General features: G+C 34.7%; 2 protein-coding genes across 2 annotated transcripts in view; one reads left to right on the top strand and one right to left on the bottom strand.

Moving 5' to 3' along the window:
* LOC107702427 (ankyrin repeat and fibronectin type-III domain-containing protein 1-like) overlaps window positions 1–13,987 on the bottom strand; it is a 95,717-nt gene extending 81,730 nt beyond the window's left edge. Inside the window, exons 1-3 of the mRNA XM_016504749.1 lie at window positions 13,887–13,987; window positions 13,632–13,784; window positions 10,504–10,736 (exon numbers count right to left, since the gene is read on the bottom strand). Coding sequence (XP_016360235.1) covers window positions 10,504–10,736; window positions 13,632–13,784; window positions 13,887–13,987 — 487 coding nt within the window. The remainder of the gene's footprint in view (window positions 1–10,503; window positions 10,737–13,631; window positions 13,785–13,886) is intronic.
* A 3,949-nt stretch (window positions 13,988–17,936) lies between these two features.
* Window positions 17,937–18,481, top strand: LOC107702476 (transmembrane protein 100-like). The gene has a single exon (XM_016504818.1). The coding sequence runs from the start codon at window positions 18,141–18,143 to the stop codon at window positions 18,474–18,476; it is 336 nt and encodes a 111-aa protein (XP_016360304.1). The 5' UTR covers window positions 17,937–18,140; the 3' UTR covers window positions 18,477–18,481.
* The last annotated feature ends 5,228 nt before the right edge of the window (window positions 18,482–23,709 follow it).

The following is a 23,709-nucleotide window of genomic DNA, read 5'->3' as shown; positions in this document are numbered from 1 at the left end:
CTGAAATGTGAGATAAAAAGTTGCCATTTCTTTTTTTATGTTTTTATTACTTCCTGTACTTCCTTGCATACATAAATGAATCAGGTAACACAAAGTTTAAATGTCTGTACTAACCAACTGAATGTTTATATGTTTATCATCAAATCCCATTTTTTTCAATCTCATACATTTGAACTATTTTAATATCACTTATTCAACAATGCAAAATACATTTTACATGTTTCTTAACTGTTTCATTTATGCATAACTGGCAAATATGCATGGCATTAAGTTTAGTTTACGTTAAAACTGTGTAATCCAAATGGATGTAAATTTAATATGCCATTCAAATACATAAATCAACATTTTTTGAGTATAGAAAGCAGCAGGACTGAGGAAGAATTTTGTATAAATGAGAAATCACTTAAAGGAACACTCCACTATTTTTGAAAATAGGCTCATTTTCCAATTCCAGTAGAGTTAAACAGTTGACTTTTACCATTTTCGAATCCATTCAGCTGATCTCCGGGAATGAAAAGTTGCGATTTTCTAGGCCGATATGGCTAGGAACTATACTCTCATTCCGGCGTAATAATCAAGGAACTTTGCTGCCGTACCATGGGTGCAGCAGGTGCAATGATATTACGCAGAGCCTGAAAATAGGCTAACTTCCGTCAACATAACCAACGTGACCACCTGCTTGCACAGGGAGCGTGCTGGGGACTATTTTCAGGCGCTGCGTAATATCATTGCGCCTGCTACACCCATGGTACGGCAGCAAAGTATAGTTTAGAGTATAATATAAGAGTGGATTAGAAAACGGTAAAACTCAACTGTTTAACTCCAGGGGAGTTGGAAAATGAGCCTATTTTCAAAAATAGTGGAGTGTTCCTTTAAAGAAGGGGAAAAAAAGGTTTTAAATAGCCCATCCTCTCAATTCTCATTTAAACTGCTCTGATTAAACATCTTCCCACTGCTTCTCTGGTGAGTCATGTCTGTAACAATTTCACCGAAATGAACACGGTGTAAAAAAAATAAATGACCATTTATTGTACCACATAAAAGTCAGTTGAATGGCTACAAATTTCACTTTCACCTCAAGTAACATTAAAAGTAAAGTATCTTGAAGATCTAATAGAGCAGTTCTTGTAAACTGGAGGTTTATAATGTAAGCACACACATGCACAGTATGTTTCTAGGTTTGTAAGCGGGGTGTTTGGTTTCTCTGTACCATCAGCTGGTGAGCAGCAGTTCTTGCTCTTTATCAATTGAGCAACACATAGCATGGTTTTGTCTCCTCCACTTACAATTAAAACTGCATGAAGACCTTTTATTGTCTTCCCCTCTGAGACTGTTGTGAAGCGAACATCCTCTGAAGTAGACATCAAATAAACATTTATGAATTCGCTTTTATAGCTACAATCCACAGTTTTGCGTCTGTAATGAATTTTAAAGGTGTCCTGACAAAATATTACACATTTTGATAACCAAGCTCACATATATAATGCCAATTTGTGAAAACAATCAACAAATCACATAAATGCGGTGAATAGAGATAGTAACCATGGTACATTATTTCAGCAGCAATTAGAAATAGAGATACTGATTTTAAAGTAACTCCCTAAGGAAAGCAACAAACACTGTACCACAGTACAGTAATGGTATCAGACAGTAATACTTTGATTTATGGGTGTTTTTTTTTCAATGACACACACTTTTATGCCCCAAGGGTTGATTTTTAGTTCTTATTGTTATATAAATGTAAACATTTTATCATGCCATCATCATTTATTTTTTCATACTTTAAAAGACAATTATGTGTATATTTTTTATTGTTAAAAAATTTTTTTTTCCCTTTATTTAACCAGAAAAGACTCAGAAAAGAGTGTCCTGTCCAAAATGGGCAGCGGTACAATCAGTTTCACCACAGATTTACACAACACAGACAAACTAAAAACACTTTAAAAAATTACATATCATTGAGTCATCTTCCATTTGCCGAATAATTGTTTTAAAATGATCCAAAGATGGCTAATTTCAATTTCGATTGAAGAAGATTCCAGTCAGTTGGAGCGGCAATACATAAAAGCCTTCTTACCTAGTTCAGATCGAACAAAAGGAACAGAGAGAGTATAAAAATTTTGTGAAGGAAGTTAATATTTCTCAACAATTTTCTGTTGTATAAGGCAGCAAAGATATGAAGGCAACATCCCCATGATGGCTTTATAAATCATTAAATAGTGCATTTTTCTTCTAATAGACAAAGAAGGCCAACCTACTCTGTTATACAAGGTACAATGATGAGTTGAGGGTTTACAATCTGATATAAATCTTAGAGCACCATGATAAACAACATCTAAAGAAGAAAGAAGATATGATGGTGCAACCTGATACACCACGTCACCATAATCAAGTACAGGTAATTCTTATTCTTTTTATTATTATTATTTATAACAATAATCTTGACTTTAAAAAATCCAAATTATTTAAACCCATATTAATTATTTCAATATTAAAAAATGGTGCTGATCTATACTGCCAGCCAATGTAATTTTGTGAAACAGCATGTAAATATTATTAACTTGTGTTTTGGATATATAAAATGCAAGCAAGACATACAGTATAAGTATATTTTATGCCATAAAGTTTAAAATGTAATTTTTGTCACAGAATGCCATTAAACACAATACATATTGTAATTTGAGATTAGGAAAATGACAGTGTGTAGAAACTCTTCATTTTCAGTTCATTTTCTGAAAGTCTACATGGCCAGAAGAGCCCATATTTGAAGAAACATCCATATACCATGGTATTAAATAATTAATGTACCACTGTATTTACATGGCGCTCCAAGCAATACCATGGTATTCAAGAAAAGCATGGTAGTACAATGGTATTTTCATTTTGAACTGCCAAGAACAATTGAACTAACCCCAGCAGAAAATAATCAGTCCATTTTCTTTTAAAAACAGCCCAATTACTAGACTTCCATGTTCCATTAACAAATCCACAAAAATAATCCAATGAAAACCTCAGCATATTATGCCATTCAACGACTCTCATTAGTTACCCAGGTGTCAATCCAAGCGCTACAGCCTTCCATTATGTAATCTCACTTGTCAAACACATAGACTCACTTTGTTAGCGCATTGCTATGGAGATGATGGTGACTGTAGCAGAAAGAAACCTGAACTGATGGGTGCAGCGTCTGTGTTTGTGTCATGTGTCCAACTGAACCATATCAAGTTCCTTCACTGGTCCCTGACGACAGATTCCTGCGGTGCTCTGGCTAGTGCAGCTAGACATTATTGGCTCCCATCTACTCATACCATCTGCTTTGATGCCTTCACAGCATTTCCACACACCATATTGCTATCTGACACGCAAACGACATTATTAAAACAATACATTATATTGCCAACCTGATCCTGTTTGTTGCATTTAGATATCCACACATCTGTTAGTCGTTGAATCTTTATACTGAATCTTTATATCTTTGTACTGATGAGTCACTAACACAGTATGAGGTTTATAAGATTGTATTGCCCTCTGGAAGAAGATTCAGAAGCATTAAATGTTCATCTAATAGATATAAATTCACTTTTGTTCCAGAGGCTATACGTTTTTACAAATCAAAGTCTTAGTTTTTTTTTTTGTTTTTTTTTTTGTTGTATGGAATTTATTATGAAGCATGTTGGGTTGTGTTTTTATTTATTTATTTCTTTGTATTGTCTAGGTAATATCTTATGTTTGTATTAAGTTGTTGTGTGATGCTACTACCCTACTTTAATTGCCCCTTGTGGGATTAATAAAGTTGTTAACTTAATTTAACTTAATCCCAGCAGTCTGATGTCAACAAAGACTCAGAACCAAGCAGGGGTGCATTTCCCAAAAGCAACTATGGTCGCAAGACGTTCCGTCGTTACCAATAGATTTCAGTGGAACTAACTACCATAGTTTGCTAACGATGCTTTTGGGAAACGCACCCCAAAGCATTTTTTACAAAACGACCCCACTTTGAAGTCAAACAAGCGATCAAAACCCAAATTATGGGATTGATACAATTTGTCCAATTACCCATTTTGTGAAAACCACCCATGGATGGACACAAGGACGTCGGCGTGTTGATGAAGCACTGAGGCTGTCTTTCAAGCGCGCTCGAGAGTAAAGCATTTGATAAATGTAATTTAACACCGAGTTCAACTAAATTAAAGACGTGAGAAGAATCTGAAGACCTTTAAACAAACCACAGCTGGTGCTAATGATCCCAGTTTCCATGACAACCGTTTGGGTTCCATCTTCGTCATCCTCAAAAGCAAAGGGTAAGAGGTGCTGGCTCTAGGGTCACTGGTCTGTTCATTCATCTGGAAGGCCATACTTATTGCCAAAAGACACACAGCATGTCATCGAGGGCCATTAGAGGAGGACAACATATCTTTATTAACCATTCTAGGAACGTTTTGCAACATATTTACTGATAATATGTAGGCTAGTAGGGAGATATGGCCAAGAATCATGATCTACTCGGACTTTACATGTGACTGTACAGAACTAAGTACACTGTAAATAATTAATAAACAACTAAATAATAGTTACTTGCCATTTTTTGCAATTATTTGTGAAATTTACTAGTCATTTCTTACTAGTAAGTCCTACACCAATTTTAGTATAGTATGCATGTTTATAAAAAAAAACATTTATTTGAAATTAATTATTTTTTTTATTATTTTTTATCTTTATTTTATTTTTTTTTATTATTAATTAATTATTCTTTATTATTATTATTGAAATTGTTAACATTTGTAATTTTATTTACATTTATTATTTTTTATTTATTATTCTTGTTTCAATTAAGTAAGCATTTACAGCTTAAAATTAAAAAGGTGCAAAAAAGTAATGTATGTTAAAAAGTGTATTATTTCTTCTTTTTTAACAATGCTGTAACAACGCATCAACAGCCTAACACAATATCATTTGCTCAACCAATGGCATGAGTAATGGCGGCTGGATTATCTTTATCACTGACCGATGACAGTTGGCCAGTGTGTGATCATTATTTTTTACAATTCTTTATGGCGATATACAGTAAGTGCCTCAGAAATTACACACTGCAGCTTTAACATCTGTGGTCTAAGATACATGAAACATGTTTAATGTATTTTCAATTAGCAAATGTAACCACACATCATGAGCAAAAAATGGCGATATTCATCATTGGCACCTGTGCAAATCATATGACATTTAACACAAAGTGGCTGCAATTCCATTTAATGCTGAAACACGGCTGTGTGGTTAATCAACAGCTACAGTTTGAATGGCAACTGACATTTTAATGGGAAAAGAACAAAGGATTGGGAACAAAATGGCCGAGCTTCTACTGCCCTACATTATGTCCTGTTCAGAAATCACGGAATTTACATTTAATAGAGCTGTGGGTTGAAAACCACAAATAAACTCTATTCTTTGCTTCTCGGTCATCCCTTCAAGAGAACCAACAGGGGTTCTGTTCATTTCTGTGCCCAAGCTCAAATGCAATAGTGACCTCTACTGGATGACTGGGGCAGCGGATGAATTGAAAAGTCACCAAGGCTATACGGTATTTATTTAATCAAAAATACAGTAAAAACAGTAATATTATGAAATATTATTATAATTTAAAGTAACAAAAGTTCTATTTTAATATATTTTAAAATGCAATTTATTCCTTTGATGGCAAAGCTGAACTTTCAGCAGCCATTACTCCAGTCTTCACATGATCCTTCAAAAATTATTTTAATATTATTCTATTTGGTGCTCAAGAACGAAACATTTCTTAATAATTATCAATGTTGAAAACGGTTGTGCTGCTTAATATTTCTGTGGATACTGTGACAGTAGTTTTTACAGGATACTTTGGGGAATAGAAACTTCAAAAAACATTTATAAAAAGTTAAAATAAAAGTATTAGTTTCTTAAATTAAAAAAAAAAAAATTTAATTATTAATTTTATTAATTAAAAAAATCTGGTCCCACTTTATATTAAGTGTCCCTAATACCTGTGTACTTACATAGTAACTAGATGTGTACATAGTATGTAACCACAGTGTAAGTACACATTGGTACGTAGTATCTACAGCTGTAATGTTTGTGTAACTACACATATGTAACAACCCACTGAATGGTACGTGTAAATACAAATGTGTAACAGGACATTGGTAACAACACTTTTTGGTAATGAAAGTACAAATGTGTAACAGGACTAACAGCACTTTTTGGTAAAGAAAGTGTTACACTTTACATTAAGTAAACAATTCCTATGGATTTATCATGTAATTACTCTGATTTTACACAGCAGCGGCCAGTAAGTTAGGCTTTACACATAAATTGTGGTTGGTTTCCAGAATGTTACACTTTATATTAAGTGGACAGTTCCTGAGGAGTTACCATGTAAGTACACTGGTATTACAGTGGTGCACCAACTCCACCAACTTGAGATCCAACTCCTCCTACTTAACATATCCCTAAACCTACCCATTTCCACCCCCTGGATCAAATTGTTCCAATTATTCTTATACATATTGTTGTTACAAAATGTAGTTATATATGTCCTGTTACACATTTGTACTTACACAAACCATTTGGAGGGTTGTTACATGTGTGTAGTTACAGAAATATTACAGCTCCAGATACTATGTACCAATGTGTACTTACACTGTGGTTACATACTACGTACACATCTAGTTACTATGTAAGTACACAGGTATTAGGGCCACTTAATATAAAGTGTGACCAAAAATCGTACTGATCCGCAAACTTTTGAACAGTAGTTGACATGAACTTACACAAACAGTGTTTTTATGTAATTTAGTTTACACCAATGTAAATTTTATATGTAATCGAATAAAAAACAAAATACCCTACATGACATACATGAAACATACAAGAAATGTACATTCTTATAACATAATCAGAGATTTTTCATACTAAAACCATAATAACAACAAAAAATGAACAAAAAAAGAACTTTATGAATGAACAAATGAGTGAATGACTTAACTGCATTCACCCAGACAACCCTTTCAGCTATAATTTCCGGCTTGTGCCATTTAGCGATTCCCTGTACACAGGGGTTATCTAACACTGATTGTATCATTTAGTACATTAAGGCTGAATCTCACGTCCCCAGGTAAAAACAGAGACCCCAGTAGCTGAAAACAATCCTCCCGCAGCACTCATTCTATTACACACGATGGTGTCATTAAAGGTAGAAAACACCCAGCACCCATTGGAGCTCTTTGGATAAAATATTGATTCTGACGCCACTGCTGACATCAATATGTGTACTGAACACTTCTGTGGAAACAATCCCAGAATCCCTAGAGGGGCATCGCATCAACACCACTTTCCTTTTCATGTCTTTCACTTTTAGCCCAAAGGTGAATTTAGGCATGGAAAACAGTCACTAGAACAAAGCAGAGAAAGGTGTGGAAAACACTATAGTTGTTTACCATCATGCTTACAATGGCATGGCTAGGCTGATGTTTTGCAAATCTTTGAATCTGATAAAGCTTGTGCTAAAAAAAAAAATTCATTAAATGATGTTTTCTGTGCTAAGTACACTGCATCAAACTGAGATTTGATCAGATGCATGTTCAGAATTGAGTACTAGTGTACTGTCAACTTCATTTTATGCAGTATATTCTCTTAATGTATTTTAAAAAATAGTATGTGAAAGAGCACACTTACCATTCAAAAGTTTGTGAAAGAAGTCTCTTATGCTCACCCAGGCTGCATTTATTTGATCAAAAATACAGCAAAAACAGTAATATTGTGAAATGTTATTACAATTTAAAATAACTGTTTTCTATTTTAATATATTTTAAAATGTAATGTATTCCTGTGATGGCAACGCTCAATTTCAGCCATTCCCCCAGTTTTCAGTGTCACATGATACTTCAGAAATCACTCTATCATATCATAATCATATGCTAATTGGTGCTCAAGAATTATTTCTTCTTATTATTATCAATGTTGAAAACATGTTCAATTTGTGCTGATTAAGATTTTTGTGGAATCCATGATACTTTTTTTGTTATTTTCATTTTGTAAAAAAAAAAAAAAAACAGCATTGATTTAAAATATAAATATTTTGTAACTTTATAAATGTTTTTACAGTCACATCAATTTATGGCATCCTTGTTGAATAAAAGTATTAATTTCTTAAAAGTGTAAAAAAAACTTTTGAATGGTAGTGTATTCAGTATGCAATGATAAATATATTAAAACGTTACACATTATATTATTAATTGTTTTCATAGTACTATGTTGTTTAGTTTAGTGAATCCGCTTACCACCTCTACATTAAAAACACTAATTAAAAAAAGAGATACAATATCTTAAGTCCATCATGGATATAAGATCATTTATTTAGCATTTTAATAAATTTACTGTAAAATATATTTTACATTTTGTTACACTCTGAACCTAAAAAAATCCTTAAAAAATTAAATAAAAAAAACTCTAGTCTTGTTGTACAGTACATTTTAGTAAATGTAGATTATCTGCACGTTTTGGTAAATGTAGATAATTCCATACATACATAAAATCTGCACACTGTATATTGTATATACTACATACTAATTACTGTAGCAATAGTGAGTAGTATGCTAATTTGGCATTCTGATCGCAGCCTCGCAACACTCTCAATTCACCAGAAAATTCTGTCATTATTTACTCACACTCATGTCATTCCAAACCCGAAGATTGTATTCTTTCTAAGGAGAAAAGTGTGAACATTCTGCCTAAAATCTCCTTTTATGTTCCGTGGAAGAAATAAAATGGAGTTTGGAATGACATGAGGGTGAGTAACTGATGACAGAATTTACATTTTACGATGAACAAACTCTTTAACAATCTTCCAAGTGCCCAGTAACACCATCCACTGTTTACATACCAGTCATACGCTCTTCCAGAGATAGGCAGAGCTGTTTATGGCATTAACAAAAGTCGTTTCCTGCCATTCCGTACCACCCCTAAACATAGTGATAATGCTCCTTTGAAGGGTAGGCGGGGTTGGAGGTTGACTAAATAAATATCACTGTCTCTTCTTCATCTCTCGGTACCAGACAATGTTGTTTTCCTTGACGAGTCAGTGTAAAATGAATTGCTCATTATGCCATCCAAAGGTTCACCACTACTATTGCGATAGCGCTAATGAACATCGCCTGCAGGGCAGTGCCACAAATAAACCTGCAATTAGGAGTCATTTTCACATACAGCAAGAGCACTAATGACAGTGCCACCTCTGACGATTGACAGCATAACAGCATGAAGTCCAGCACTGGATGAAGTTTGCTAAAACACTCAAATTAATCACATGATATGTTTTTTAAGATATTCTTGTTATTTTAAAATTTGCTTTAACCCTCATGTTATGCTCCATTTTGTCCCCAAAAGGATCTTCTTTTTCCTGGAAATGCTAGTTTATGTTATCACATTGCTGAATTTACTAAGGGGGTTTCAACTTTCCAAATCATTTTTGTGCCTTTGGGGGACTTTTTAACCACCTTGTTACACTTGTGGTGTTCCCAGTCAAAAATGACAGACATAATTTGTTATAAATTTCTATATAATTGCCAAATATTGGATTCAATCTTTTTATCAACTTGTTTTGTTTTAATTAGCACAGGTTTTGTATATTTTTTGTGACTCATAGACCTCATTGATCTTATGCTTATGCACCTCAGTTTTTTGAGTGAACATTGCTGCCACAAATATTTAAAAATGATTGTCAAAACCTCACTCAGTGCTAAAAATAAATATGAAACCTGTGCTAATTGAAAGAAAAGTTGACAAAAAGATTGAATCTAAGATTTGGTAATATTATAGCACAGTGAGAGATTTACAAGCAATTTTTAAAAGGCCATTTTTGACCAGGAACACCAAATTAGGCAAAGCATTTTCAGCACAACATTGAAGTGTTGTACAATTCATTGTAGTGAATATTGTAACATTTATGCTAATTATTTAAAATAACATGATATGTCTAATATAATATGCGATAATAAATTACCATTTCATATACCTACAGTATTTTACAGCATCAGCCATTTACTTTTGGTAATTGCAACAAACACAGTGAGAGTATCATTCCCGGCAGAAGCAATTAACCAGATTACTCGAGTCATCAATTTTGCAGAGAACCTTCACCCTCGAATTTCACAAATATGTATGTCAAACTGTGCAAATTGCTTGATGAAATTGGATGTAACAGGCAATCAAGCAAATTAAAACAAACAGCAATGCTTGGCAAAACATAGCGAGACAAGAAATCAATCCATTCAAGAACCACAAGACCTCCAAATGTGGTTCCTCAAACTCAAATACAGTAGTTCAGACATTGAAATACTACACATACGTATTTGTTTGAAAAAAGTTTCAAACCACAGCACTGGCACAATCGTGCATATTGAGAGCCAAACGAGTTTTGGAGAGGAGTTGGTATCGGAGACTATGATGAATGGATGCAGTTTGTGATTGGCATACCTGAAACGTCCCAGTGCAGTCCTCCGGGGCTGGCTGCCAGGCGCCGACGTTTCCTCACACTCACTCCACCTTGACAGGAGTCTCTGGTGGGCTTGGGCAGAGGAGTTGAGGTGGTCCGCAGGGGCGATGAGGACTGAGGGGAGGCTGAAACTGGCAGGAGCGGGGAGGGTGGCAATAGATGGGTTTTCCTCTCCTGGCACTGGCTCAGATGGATAGACTCATTCTCCAGGGGCCTGTGGAACAAAAGAGATTTAATTTCTGCTGTCACTCCACTATAATTAGCTGTCATAGCGTGATGTTTTCATGATCACAATTGCGCTCCCCCGTACCGCACAGCGTGTCATACCAGCAGTGATAAATGCACGTTTTTTCCATACCAATCAACGTTAAGAAAATTACAGCTTTCAGCTGTATGTCAAAAAAAGAAGGGAATTAAATGTGTGGGAAAAGTGTGAGAACAAAATGTGAGAATATCTTAAATCATTATATTATAGATGTCAAGCTGTATAGACAATATTATGTGTGAATGTAATGCTTAGTTTGAGGGCATTGTGTCCTACACAGCAAAAAAAAAATCCTGTAATTTTTTACAGAATAAATTGGCAGTTGTGGTTGCCAGAATAATTCTGTTAAAATAGCGTAAAAATACGTACAGAACAACATGTAAATATTGCAGTTATAAAAACATATTGTACCATTAATATATACCGACAACCACTATAATAACACATATAATAACATATTTTTTTATAGTTTTTACCCTGTAAATTATAAGATGACTTGTTCTTTTTTACCTCCAAAATTTGAACATTTAATAGCATTTTACTGTAAAATCTATTTCAGTTTCCCCTGTACATAATAAGGGAACTAACAATAACCAATTAGCATATTTTTACCATAGCATTTTTTCAATCTTTTACACTTACAATTAGTCATTTTTTACAGTGTATACTTCAAGATGGCTTTTAAAAAATAGAACTAAATTTGAAAGATTCAATATTTTTCAATGCAGTAATACATTCAGTAGAAGCCTTAACAAAATATTAAATAGATATATAAATAAACAAACACCAATTTAACTAAAAACATCCCTTTTTACAGTACCTGGATTCAGGAAGGGTATAGCTTTGGCTTTTCCGTGATCCTCTCTTGCAGGATCCTGATTTTTTTCTTCTAAACAAAAATTCAACAATCCGTTCCATTGCAAACATGATGCCCTCGTAGACTTCTTCTCTTCATGTATAACAACTTATTAAAGATTTTCCATGTGATTCCGTATGAGCAATGACCAGCATATTAAACTTGAACGCACCTGCAAGATCTAAAGCTACTGTTTTTGCCTAGGACTTCCTGTAGCTTAAGCCTTTTCATAGTCAAATCAACAACGTAATCGCTCTGGGATAAAAAGAAGGCCCTTAGTTTAAAAAAACAAAACAGCAGCCCCACTGAGCGTTCAGCACCCGGCATAAATATTAAATTGCACCTTCAGCTAAAGTGCGCCAGCCGCGCACACAAAAGCCATATCAGTTTGTCAAGAGTCAAGTGTAGCGTATATCTGATGGTAGAGTTGTAGCTTTTGTGAGGCTTGATTAACTGTAGAAAGTAAGGAGAGGTTTCCAGTGAATGCTTTGTTTCCACTGAGAGATGTAATAACACCATCACAGTATGAAACCCCGCTTTTTGTTTTTAAATGGGTCTGCTGCAGCTTATGAATGTAGCCTGATTACATAAAGTTTGATGGCGGTGTGTTTCTTTTTCTACCCCAGGCAGGATTAAAACAGCATTAACTGGTCTTAGTCATTGTATGCAGTGCGTTTTTGTTCTTACTTTGTAGCATATGGTTTTGGGTGTTTTGATGATTCAGTTTTTGTTGAGAGAGCCACATAAAAGGTAGCTGAGAAGACATGATTGGTTTTGATTGGTTATTGAAACCCCAAGAGCCACACTGATTCTACATGTAGGAGTTTGGCTGGCACTATCAGAGTAATTCTCTCTTCTCTGCACTGCTCCTAATTCCAATATGTATTCAAAGGTGCTGATTAAAAAAATCAAGCATGTTTAATAGGATTCTCAAAAGTAATCAGAGGTTGTTAAATATGGAGGGAAATGTTTAGCGAGTAATTTGAATGTCCGTCACAGTCTTTACAAAATTACAACATAATCACGTTTTTAAAGATTCTTTTGAATATACTGTCGATTCAGAATGTTCAGGCAGGACACACTTACTTTGTAGCATATGGTTTTGGGTGTTTTGATGATTCAGTTTTTGTTGAGAGAGCCACATAAAAGGTAGCTGAGAAGACATGATTGGTTTTGATTGGTTATTGAAACCCCAAGAGCCACACTGATTCTACATGTAGGAGTTTGGCTGGCACTATCAGAGTAATTCTCTCTTCTCTGCACTGCTCCTAATTCCAATATGTATTCAAAGGTGCTGATTAAAAAAATCAAGCATGTTTAATAGGATTCTCAAAAGTAATCAGAGGTTGTTAAATATGGAGAGAAATGTTTAGCGCGTAATTTGAATGTCCGTCACAATCTTTACAAAATTACAACATAATCACGTTTTTAAAGATTCTTTTGAATATACTGTTGATTCAGAATGTTCAGGCAGGACACAAAACTGACTTTAATGTGTAAAAGATGACATCATGTGGTCACTGCAAGAATTGCAGTCCAACAACTGCACTAAGCTAAACATTATTTATGAATAACTGTACATTCTATTAGTTACTGCATGTCTACTTAACAAGTAAATAAACAAAATGCAAATGTGAGCCAGGATTATTTGAATATGTAAGAAAAAAGCTACCTTGGAACTTCCAAAATGTGTAGTTAGCTGCTTGTCAATAGTCATATATACAGTTCAGTGGTCATTACACAAAAACTAAGTGTGGAGTAATCTAAAGCTGTGTAACAATTAAAAAGAAAAGAAAACAGATTTTTGCATGTCTATAAGATAAAGCAAGACACCGCTTACCAAGCACACAAGCGTGAGATTCCTGTTTAAATACGAAACTTGCCCTTAACTGAAACGCCTACTCCGAGAAAAGCTATCAAACTGGTCTGTAACAAAGAGACAGGAACTACCCAGACCCATCCTTAAAATTTTCTCACAAACATGTTACCTGGACTCTTTGCCTGTGTCTCCAGTGCCATTCTCATGGGACGGTGGCGGCAAGGAGCAAACTGAATCCCGGCTCCTGGGTAACATAGTAGAGGGCATACACAGCCACGTCTCCAGATCAGAGAATTTGGAGTAGCTCAGCATTTCTAAAACACTGCAATACAATACAATATGATATATTTCAGTTTTGCTGTATTAAATAGATTATCTATAGATTATTGTATAATTATTATTATACATATTGAGCTTACGGTACCTGTCCTCTCCCATTCCTGGGATTTCATATTTGTGGCAACCACATGGCGTTTGTGATTCCTGTGGAGCCAGCAGGCAAGTTTTTTCAGTCTCATAAGACATCTTGAGCCATCTCTGAGAAAAGCAGAACAACCTGTTAGTGTACTGTATGCTGATCACGTGAGGGTTTCTTCCACAGCCACAAATGAAGCCAAATTACACAGCCAATTATCCACATGGCTAATGTTTTGGACCTGAGGTCACTTCACAGCACAGGTCCCTGCTGGTGGTGCCAAACAGAAGCTGGCAAATCAAGCCTGCACACATTATTAATGCTCACATAGTAAATATAACATCTGGCTAAGTAGCCTTTTAAGTTTTAATGCAAACTCTGTGAATTCTGTCCCGTCCTAATATGAAATTAAGATTTGGCATTTAAGGTGGCAATTAAAGATCAAGGTGGCATTTAAGAAATCATAAATGTAGAAATATAGAAAAAATAATAATAAACTATGATAACAAACTAATTTTAGGCTGCTACTACTCTGAGGCTGCATTTCATTTACTCAGAACCAAAGATGCATCACAGCTGGATATGATAGTAAGATTTCAATTTCTACTGGCCATAACAATGGATTGATATTTTAATGTTACCTTTTACATTTTTTCTGTTTCATGAATTGTTTTACTGTTTACATTTTACTGAAAAGTCTAACCAGGCAGGTTCTGTCCTGACAACTTACCCCATATGGTGTGACAGCATTCCCTGCCATTGGGGCATGTTGTCATAGAAGGTAAATGTTTAAATTAACTTCATCTTTTTTTTTCCTTGGGCAGTAACAGTGGAAATGTTCAACAGCTTTTTTGTAGCCTAGAACTTAAAGTATGTGACTACATAGAAACTGACTTTCAAAAATAAACTATCATGATAAACATCCCTTAATCACTACAGAAATGCCTTAGATCGAATTAGCTTTAGCAGAGGTGTGCTTCCGAAATGAGCTTTAAAATCTCCTCACACTTTTCCCATCACAACACTGTTCATATCCCACATGTATCCATCTTTAATTACTCCTCTTCCTTTCATATAACACCCCACCTACACTGCAAACACTCCAGTTGCGATGTACACTGTAAAGTTGACAGATTTTCACGCTACATCCAGTGCAGTCAGCTTCACTGAATACGAACAAGGACTCGTTTGGGAAAGGAGGGAATGTACCTCTTTGTTCTCCGGTTCTGGACTCAAGGAACCGCTGCGGATCCTCGGAACATCTGCATCCTCTTCCCGTGAAAACCTGAAACTGGACTCAAAACTTCCCGTTACGTGTCTTCCACTCAGGCGTAGTGAGAACTCTAACTCCTGCGACTGCGTTTAGGAACAAAAGCTAAAGATTTCTGCAAAACTCACCAAATGTGATCCCTGTTCGCCATCAGGAAGTGAAGGAACCCTGTCATCTGCTCCGAAGATATTCACCTTTCATCACTGTTCAATAACTATAAACTCCGCGGAGTAATGTTTTGATAGCTTATGTTTTGCTAACGAGTGTATGAACGTTAAAATGTCGAATTTCGTTGAAACCCGTCCTGTCAGGTTTTTTTGTGCATGACTGTGTAAGATAAGACAGGAAATATTTATGTAGGTTTCCAGGAAAATGAGGGGCTGCAATTATCTCACATAAACAGTTCTTCATCTTCATGTTGATGTAACCAAAGAACATCTCAGCCATTTCCACCAGACGACATTATGACTATATAGCCTCAGTGATATAAACTATGCAGTTTTGTACATTCATGAGAAATATGTACTGTAACACTGTTAATTAAACTACACACTTAAAAAACGTTCTGCTAAACTAAGTGCTTCATGTGGTAACTGTGGCAATACACTTTTTTTTTAATTAAAGGAGCTATATTTTAGTCATAAATAGGCCTATATTATACATTATAAAATATAATTGTATTATAAATTATATTAAATATTATAGAAATATTATGATTCACTGAATCAACCTGACTACATTAGCTGGTTACACAATGTAGCCTACAAGTTCAGTGAGTTTTAGAGACTTTTTGTTGTTGCAGTTTTTATTCCATTTGCTCAGAAATGTGTATGTATTATTGAAACTCTGCCTATAAACAGTTTTGTAAATTAATCTAAAATGCACTTCAGTTGATCATTTCTAAATTAACTGATTTTAGCTACTTAAATCCAATATTATTTAAGCCTTCACATTGTGACCTTTAAGGGACATAAAATACTTATGAAACTAGATAAATTCAACGTTTTCCAACATTACAACTCAAATAATCTAATTTCATCTTTTCTTCAAGATGTTTTATCTTCAATTTTACAGTTTGTAAGAAGTTTCTTAGCCTACATGACTAAATATGACATGCAAAAATTAGAAACATTAACCTTAAGGTCAGCAGACTTTTTGCTTTTAGATAACGATGGAGAGCTGATTCCGCAGTTTTTATACCAAGTCATTTGAGTATGAAATCCCATTTTAATGTTTTCCCAGAAATTAGGCCCACTCGCTCCCTGCTGCTGATAAATCTTTTTCCCTGTTAGTCACTAAAAAGACCACATGAGGGAGCTTTATCTTCAGAAACTGCACATATTTCCTGACTAACAGCTTCATGCATCCATCTGAAGTCTTTTCAGCAGACATGATAAATTATTTTCTGAGAAATGAGAGCTTCAGTTAATCTCTAACCTCCTTGATGCACTTCACAGATCACAATGCATATGAGCAAGAGCCCAAGCACAGCATCCAGTTATGGGAGTGGGAATAAGATAAAAGAGGCAGAGAGCATTGGACATCTGTCTGTAATTGACGGCATGGCCAGGGAATCTAGGGGAGTGTGTGGCCTTGCAGCTGTGGAGCACAGATTTGTTTTCGTTCCTTGGATACTGTGGCACCCTGGTGGCCCAGAAACTGACCCACCACAGGAATGATTCCGTACGGTTCCAATGGATACGTGCCGTCTGTATGTAGAGGGTTAAATATCAAGGTAGTCTTTAAAGCAAGAGAAACATATTGAAGAAATACTTCATTTCAGTCTGGTTACCACTCCAGGGCACATATGCTTCATCTCATGGTAAGTTTCTCCTTCAGCTTCTCAGTTTGTGGAGCTTTTTTCTTTATGCATTAAACTAGCTGCATGAATGTAGTGAACTAGAAACTAATTTTACTTAGATATTTTTGTAACTTTACCTATTTTGTAAATCTGCTAATACTCAAAAGTTTGGGGTCGGTAAGATTTTTTAAAGCTGCATTTATAGTCAAAATACATTCAAAACAGTCATATTGTTACATTTTATTATAATTTAAAATAACTATTTTCTATTTTAATATATTTTAAAATATAATTCATTTCAAGGAGCCATTACTCCAGTCTTCAGTGTCACACAGTCTTCAGAAACCATTCTAATGTTGATTTGGTGCTGTAGTAATTTTTTTTAAATTATTATCATACTATGTTGAAAACAGCTGTGCTGCTTAATATTTTTATGGAACCATGAAACATTTATTTTTTTCAGGATTCACTGATGAATAGAAAGCTCAAACGAACAGCATTTACTTGAAATATAACTTTTTAATAGTATTGTATTAAAATGTATTTTAACTGATAAGCAGTCTTAAAATGGCCAGATTAAAAAACAAAGTGACTATACAGTATATATTATTTTTGTCATTCTTAATTGTCTGTATTTTTAGGATATGATAGTACTTCATTAATCACGTGAGGGAAATTGAGGCATTGCAGCAATAAAAATAAATCATAGGATAACTAGCAATATAATATAGCATCATACAATACATTAAAAAATAATAATAATAATTGAGTAAAAATTAGAAATACACATACTCTGAAAAATGTATTAATTTACCACATACTTTTATTCAAAGCTAATCCAAAATATTATTGAAAAATTCATTTTTAGTTTGACACTTTATACTTTAGGTATATAGTTTAAAAATTAATACTTTGTGAATGTACATAGTGAATGACTGAGCAAATGAATAGATGGCAATAATAAATAATGAATGAATGGATGGATTAATCAATGAATACATTAATAAATATAATAATTCACTTTTCATCTAAGGATTTAGAACAGGTTTACATTAAAAATTGGTTATTATTTTTGATCTTAGAAATGCTGCAACGAACTAAAACGGTCTCAGCATCATTGGTAAAGAGCAAGAGGAACCCGAAAGTAACCAAGCAAAAGTGAATTAAACATCCCAGCAGCTTTCACTGGACCATGAGCACTGATCATTCTGCGCTGAAGGGTTCAGCCCTGGTTAATGGAGCAGAGCTGACGACGGCCACTGGAGGAGCGGAAGGGTCCTGCTCTCGCTGCACTCTTCCATTCGGTGTTGTTCTCCTGATCATTGGTGTTGCAGTCACAGCGGTAGCCTACAGCTTCAGCACCCACGGATCGACCATCTCCATTCTAGGACTTCTGCTCCTCACCAGTGCACTGTTGCTTCTGGGCTTCAGTGCAGTATGCAGAAGATGCAGAAAGAGAAGAAAAATGGACAAAGCGTGGGAGAGTCAAACTGACCTGGTAGAGAGTCTGAGAAATAGCTTTGACTGAAATATGTTTTGAATTTGTAATTACTGAAAATGCATTCATTTAAATTCATTTGTCATTATGATTTAATTTAGTAAAATAAAATATTTTCCAAAAGTGAAAAAAATAAAGAGATATTCAGCATGCACAATGCACAAGTTTTTTTTTTTTTTTTCAAAGAACCAGAGTTTCTATAGAATCAGACTGACCCAGATCACAAAATACCCAGGTTTTGATTAAACTGTGCAGTTTGCATGACATACTTTGAGGTTAAAAAAATCTACTTTGAATGGAAATATTGGTGACTTCAAATCACATATAAACCAGAGCAGCACATTCATTCAGATTCTGAACAGATTATGCTCCGTGTCATGTATGCTTTGCATGGCCTCCATCTGTGAGCCTCTTTTAAGACCTCGGTTATTCTTTTAGTCCATCTGGTACCTTTACACTATAATCCTTGTCAAACTATAAAACTTTAGGCAGGTGGTACATGCTAGTGTTCACTGCACAGCCGTAATCTGTAATAGATGCTGATGGATAGATCAAGACATGAACAGACAGATGTTGCAAACCCAGATTAAATAAAGAAAAGCACTCTACTTTGTCTTTCTCCTCCATTAACACAGATGTCAACATGAACAACAGTGTACCCTTGGTTTACCTTTGAGTTTTATTGTATTGTTGAGACGTGTTAAAATGACTTATTTTTCATATTGCTTCATATTTTTGGTCACTTTTGTAGTGTACTTTGGCCTAAAATTAATGATATTTATTAAATACACAACCATAAAATGTTATTAAATATGCTAAAAAATTAAAAAAGCATAAATATCATTCTAAAAATATGTTTCCTCCACACATAACCTTAAGTCTGTGTTTTGGCTTCTGTGTTATGCCACCATCCATTAAAAATGTCAACATAACAACAAAACTCTACTTTTCATTATTTTATGACTATATTTATTGATCATATATAACTATTAATATTAAAATATGTATTATTTATGATTAAACACTTTTTTTTTTTATAAATCATAAAAACGTAAAATGAGTGCAAAATGCCACAACATTTAAAATACCTCCAAAAGCAGCTTTACATCTGCTTTGTGGCTTCTGTTTTACATCACAGTCCATTTATTATGACACAACAGCTTTTTCTTTCTATTTCTTAGTCACTTTCGGTTTACACTGAGTCTGAGAAACTCGAATAATGACAAACAGCATAATGTTTTTTATATATATCAAAAAAAAAAAAATTTGTCCGGTATTTTATTGAAATGATGAATGCCGAATAATTTGCATAAGTTATATTTTCCCAAATTACCTTCAAAAACAACATTAAATGTGCTTTTTGTCTTACATGTTCTGTCACAGTCAATTTATGAGATAACACAACCTGCCAGTTTTAATAGACTGTCTCAAAAACTTGTATTATGCATTAAATACAATAAATCATTACTATGTAAAAATGGTATCCATAAAAATGAATTCAAAATAATGTGGAGGAAAAACATGCATATTACACGTTCCCAAAATACCATTAAATCTGCTTTTTTGCTTGAGTGTTATGTCACGGTCCATTAATAATGACATAACTAAAAGTCGTTCACTACACAATGCTTAGTGAAATCCCACATTGACGTGCTTCTGGCAAAAAGACACGAGGTGGGAACATGCTAAAAATTCTACTCCACCCTTTCACCGCCTCTACATCATTTGGCCAAATCCATCGCGCAATGTGCAGTTGACAAAATTAAAATGGCAGCTTAAGCTATTAAGTGAGCAGCTTTTAATCATTGGCTGCAGGAACTCAAGGTTGGTGGAACAGAAGGGGAGGGATTAAAGTCTTTGAACTGCAGAGTGAAACACAACAGCTTTTTCTTTCTATTTCTTAGTCACTTTCGGTTTACACTGAGTCTGAGAAACTCGAATAATGACAAACAGCATAATGTTTTTTATATATATCAAAAAAAAAAAATTTGTCCGGTATTTTATTGAAATGATGAATGCCGAATAATTTGCATAAGTTATATTTTCCCAAATTACCTTCAAAAACAACATTAAATGTGCTTTTTGTCTTACATGTTCTGTCACAGTCAATTTATGAGATAACACAACCTGCCAGTTTTAATAGACTGTCTCAAAAACTTGTATTATGCATTAAATACAATAAATCATTACTATGTAAAAATGGTATCCATAAAAATGAATTCAAAATAATGTGGAGGAAAAACATGCATATTACACGTTCCCAAAATACCATTAAATCTGCTTTTTTGCTTGAGTGTTATGTCACGGTCCATTAATAATGACATAACTAAAAGTCGTTCACTACACAATGCTTAGTGAAATCCCACATTGACGTGCTTCTGGCAAAAAGACACGAGGTGGGAACATGCTAAAAATTCTACTCCACCCTTTCACCGCCTCTACATCATTTGGCCAAATCCATCGCGCAATGTGCAGTTGACAAAATTAAAATGGCAGCTTAAGCTATTAAGTGAGCAGCTTTTAATCATTGGCTGCAGGAACTCAAGGTTGGTGGAACAGAAGGGGAGGGATTAAAGTCTTTGAACTGCAGAGTGAAATCTCCACTCTGATCTCAGCACAGGGCCCTGCTGCTGCTCGCCGGGATATCCCAACTACTGCACGCTTTGCCGAAGAGCCCGACGGGAGTCCATGGTGCCCACATTTCTTTCAGAGCGCGGAGTCAGGGATGCAGCGTCGCCATGGGTCTCATGGAGTTTTACCTGGAGATTGATCCAGTCACTCTAAACCTCATCATCCTCATCGCCAGCTACGTCATCCTGCTTCTGGTCTTTCTCATCTCTTGCATCCTGTACGACTGCCGTGGCAAAGACCCTTCCAAGGAGTACGTTTCCGAGCCCGCAGCCCCCCAGCAGCAGTCTCCCATCCGGCTCGTGGTGATGCAAAACTCCCCGGCCTCGTCGCGTTACAACGAGCAGAACAACACAGCTGCCTCCAACTTCGCGCCTCTGACCCCTGACATGTGCGAGAAGAGGAGCACGCTGGTCTGACACATCCACAGTCTGCTGATGAGTGACTTTCTCTCGGTTTTCCCTTTTGGACACATATTCAATCTCATAGAAGTGAATAAATGCTCAAAATTGAACCTAATTTGAGCTGAAACAGGTAAGATACAATTGCTTCTCACTGACCAGAATATATGACCCATTTATGCACATTTTTTTATTTTACATTTTTTATTTGTGCAATTTTGACACAAGATTTATAATATTTTCATTATTAATGATAGGAAAACCAAGACTTATTTTACACACTGACATTATTCAGTAGCCTCGTTATAGATCTCTTAATGACAGGATACAGGATAATGCTTTTTAAAAACCATACAAAATATATCAAGAATTGTATCGAAATGATGAATAATTTGTTTAAATGCTAAACTTGTGATAAATTATTTATTACAAAAATTATTTAACATTACATATGTATTTAATATTATTTATATATGTATATATATTTTATATTTAGAGTTTATTAAACTGAATTATTATTGCAATAGCATATATTATAGACATATTTAATATTGCAATAATGTTAAGTATAAGTACTCTTGGGTAAATTGCACTACAGAAGTGACAAAAAGATGAAATAATATTTAAAATGAGCAATTCTCCGACACCATTTTCACAGACATATTATTTTTCCCGGTAGAGAAAGTGGATGGCATGATGAATTCTTTCAAATATATGGCCATTAACAGGAAGAAGGCATTTGGTAGCACAGGGCTTAACTGCAGCAACATCAAGTGTCTGTACTATTGCGTCATCATCCGAGTAAACATACAAATCAAAATGTGACCATAATGTTTTATGCACTATGGTCTTGACTTTATCCAGATAAGACGGTTATATAAATACAGTATTATGTCAAACTGAATTCAAGTTACTTAAATTGTCAAATGCAAAAGAAGAGGAGTTTTTTTATGGTCATTTAGCATCTATTCAACTTTGGTGGGTCAAATGTTGCAACTTTAGCTCATGACATGATTTTGATTTACTACACTTAAATAAGCACATTATTTGCTCTTTTGTGTGCAAATAAACCCTTTTTGTTGGCTATATAAATGTGGCATAGCCATCCTTTTATCATGCATTTTATAAACCAGTTTGACAGACAGCAGGTGTATCATATCTGCAATATTTTGATTGCAATATATTTTGCTCTAAATGTGTAAACGTCAAGATTTGATAAATAAATTAATAGCATCTTAAAAGAATTAAAATGCAAGTATATGGTCTGAAAATATTCATCTTAATGTACAAAAAGGTTGCCAGATTTAAGTAAGGACCAGTGCTATTTTTTTTCCTTCAGATAATAGTTTTATGATCAAATATTTATTACCCCTTAAAGATAACCAAACAAACCATTGAAGTTATTTTTAAATTAAAATTACAGTCTACTGTTTGTTTGTTTGTATGTTTATTTATTTTGTTAAATATACAGTTTTAGCATATCTGCCATTGTTGATGTCAGTCTGGGCAGTTTATGTGCAATATTGCTGACATCACATTAGCATAGCATGAAATCTTGCTGATAACCTGTTGATTTCCATACTTGTTTCTGACTGGCATTAATAGTTTTATGCTACTATAGAATATCCTGTCAAAAACAAATATCAAATGAAACATTGCAGGTATTTACTGGGTTTGTGAATTGGTGGGTTTTTGTTAAATGTGAGCCCAAATCATCACAATTAAAAGAACCAAAGACTTAAACTACTTCAGTCTGTGTGCATTGAATTTATTTAATACACGAGTTTCACAATTTGAGTTGAATTACTGAAATAAATGAACTTTTCCACGACATTCTAATTTATTGAGATGCACCTGTATTATATGACATTTCTATAAGCCTACATATTTTTTGCAATCTGTTGTTCTTTTGATCTCCATTTAGCACCTGTTTAAAGGGACAGCGTTCACCATTAGAATTATGTAACATGACCCTGTGACATTCAGCAGTACACTGATAATACAAATAGCATTTGCCACTGGAGGCGCAGTCAGTAAAACTTTAATGGTGGTCTGTTCTCTTCTCTATTTCAGAGCGTCCATCTGCATTCATTAGTTTATTGTGGACCATTTCATCATGGAAATGGAGTTATTCTATCCTCTGGACACTGGATAGAGGCCAGTAGAAGACACATGTGCATGCCTGAACAGTGCAAATGTCTGGACACGTGTACAGTCATAATGTTATCTGTTGA

The sequence above is a fragment of the Sinocyclocheilus anshuiensis genome, unplaced genomic scaffold (assembly GCF_001515605.1).
Source record: "Sinocyclocheilus anshuiensis isolate Anshui unplaced genomic scaffold, SAMN03320099.WGS_v1.1 scaffold190, whole genome shotgun sequence".
In the NCBI taxonomy this organism is placed as follows: domain Eukaryota; kingdom Metazoa; phylum Chordata; class Actinopteri; order Cypriniformes; family Cyprinidae; genus Sinocyclocheilus; species Sinocyclocheilus anshuiensis.
Note: the sequence above shows the minus strand (reverse complement) of the source record. Positions and strands in the feature narration are given on the sequence as shown.

Bases quoted from the DNA above. Each gene is read 5' to 3' on its own strand.
- LOC107702476 (XM_016504818.1), top strand. From the start codon at position 18,141: ATGAGCACTGATCATTCTGCGCTGAAGGGTTCAGCCCTGGTTAATGGA.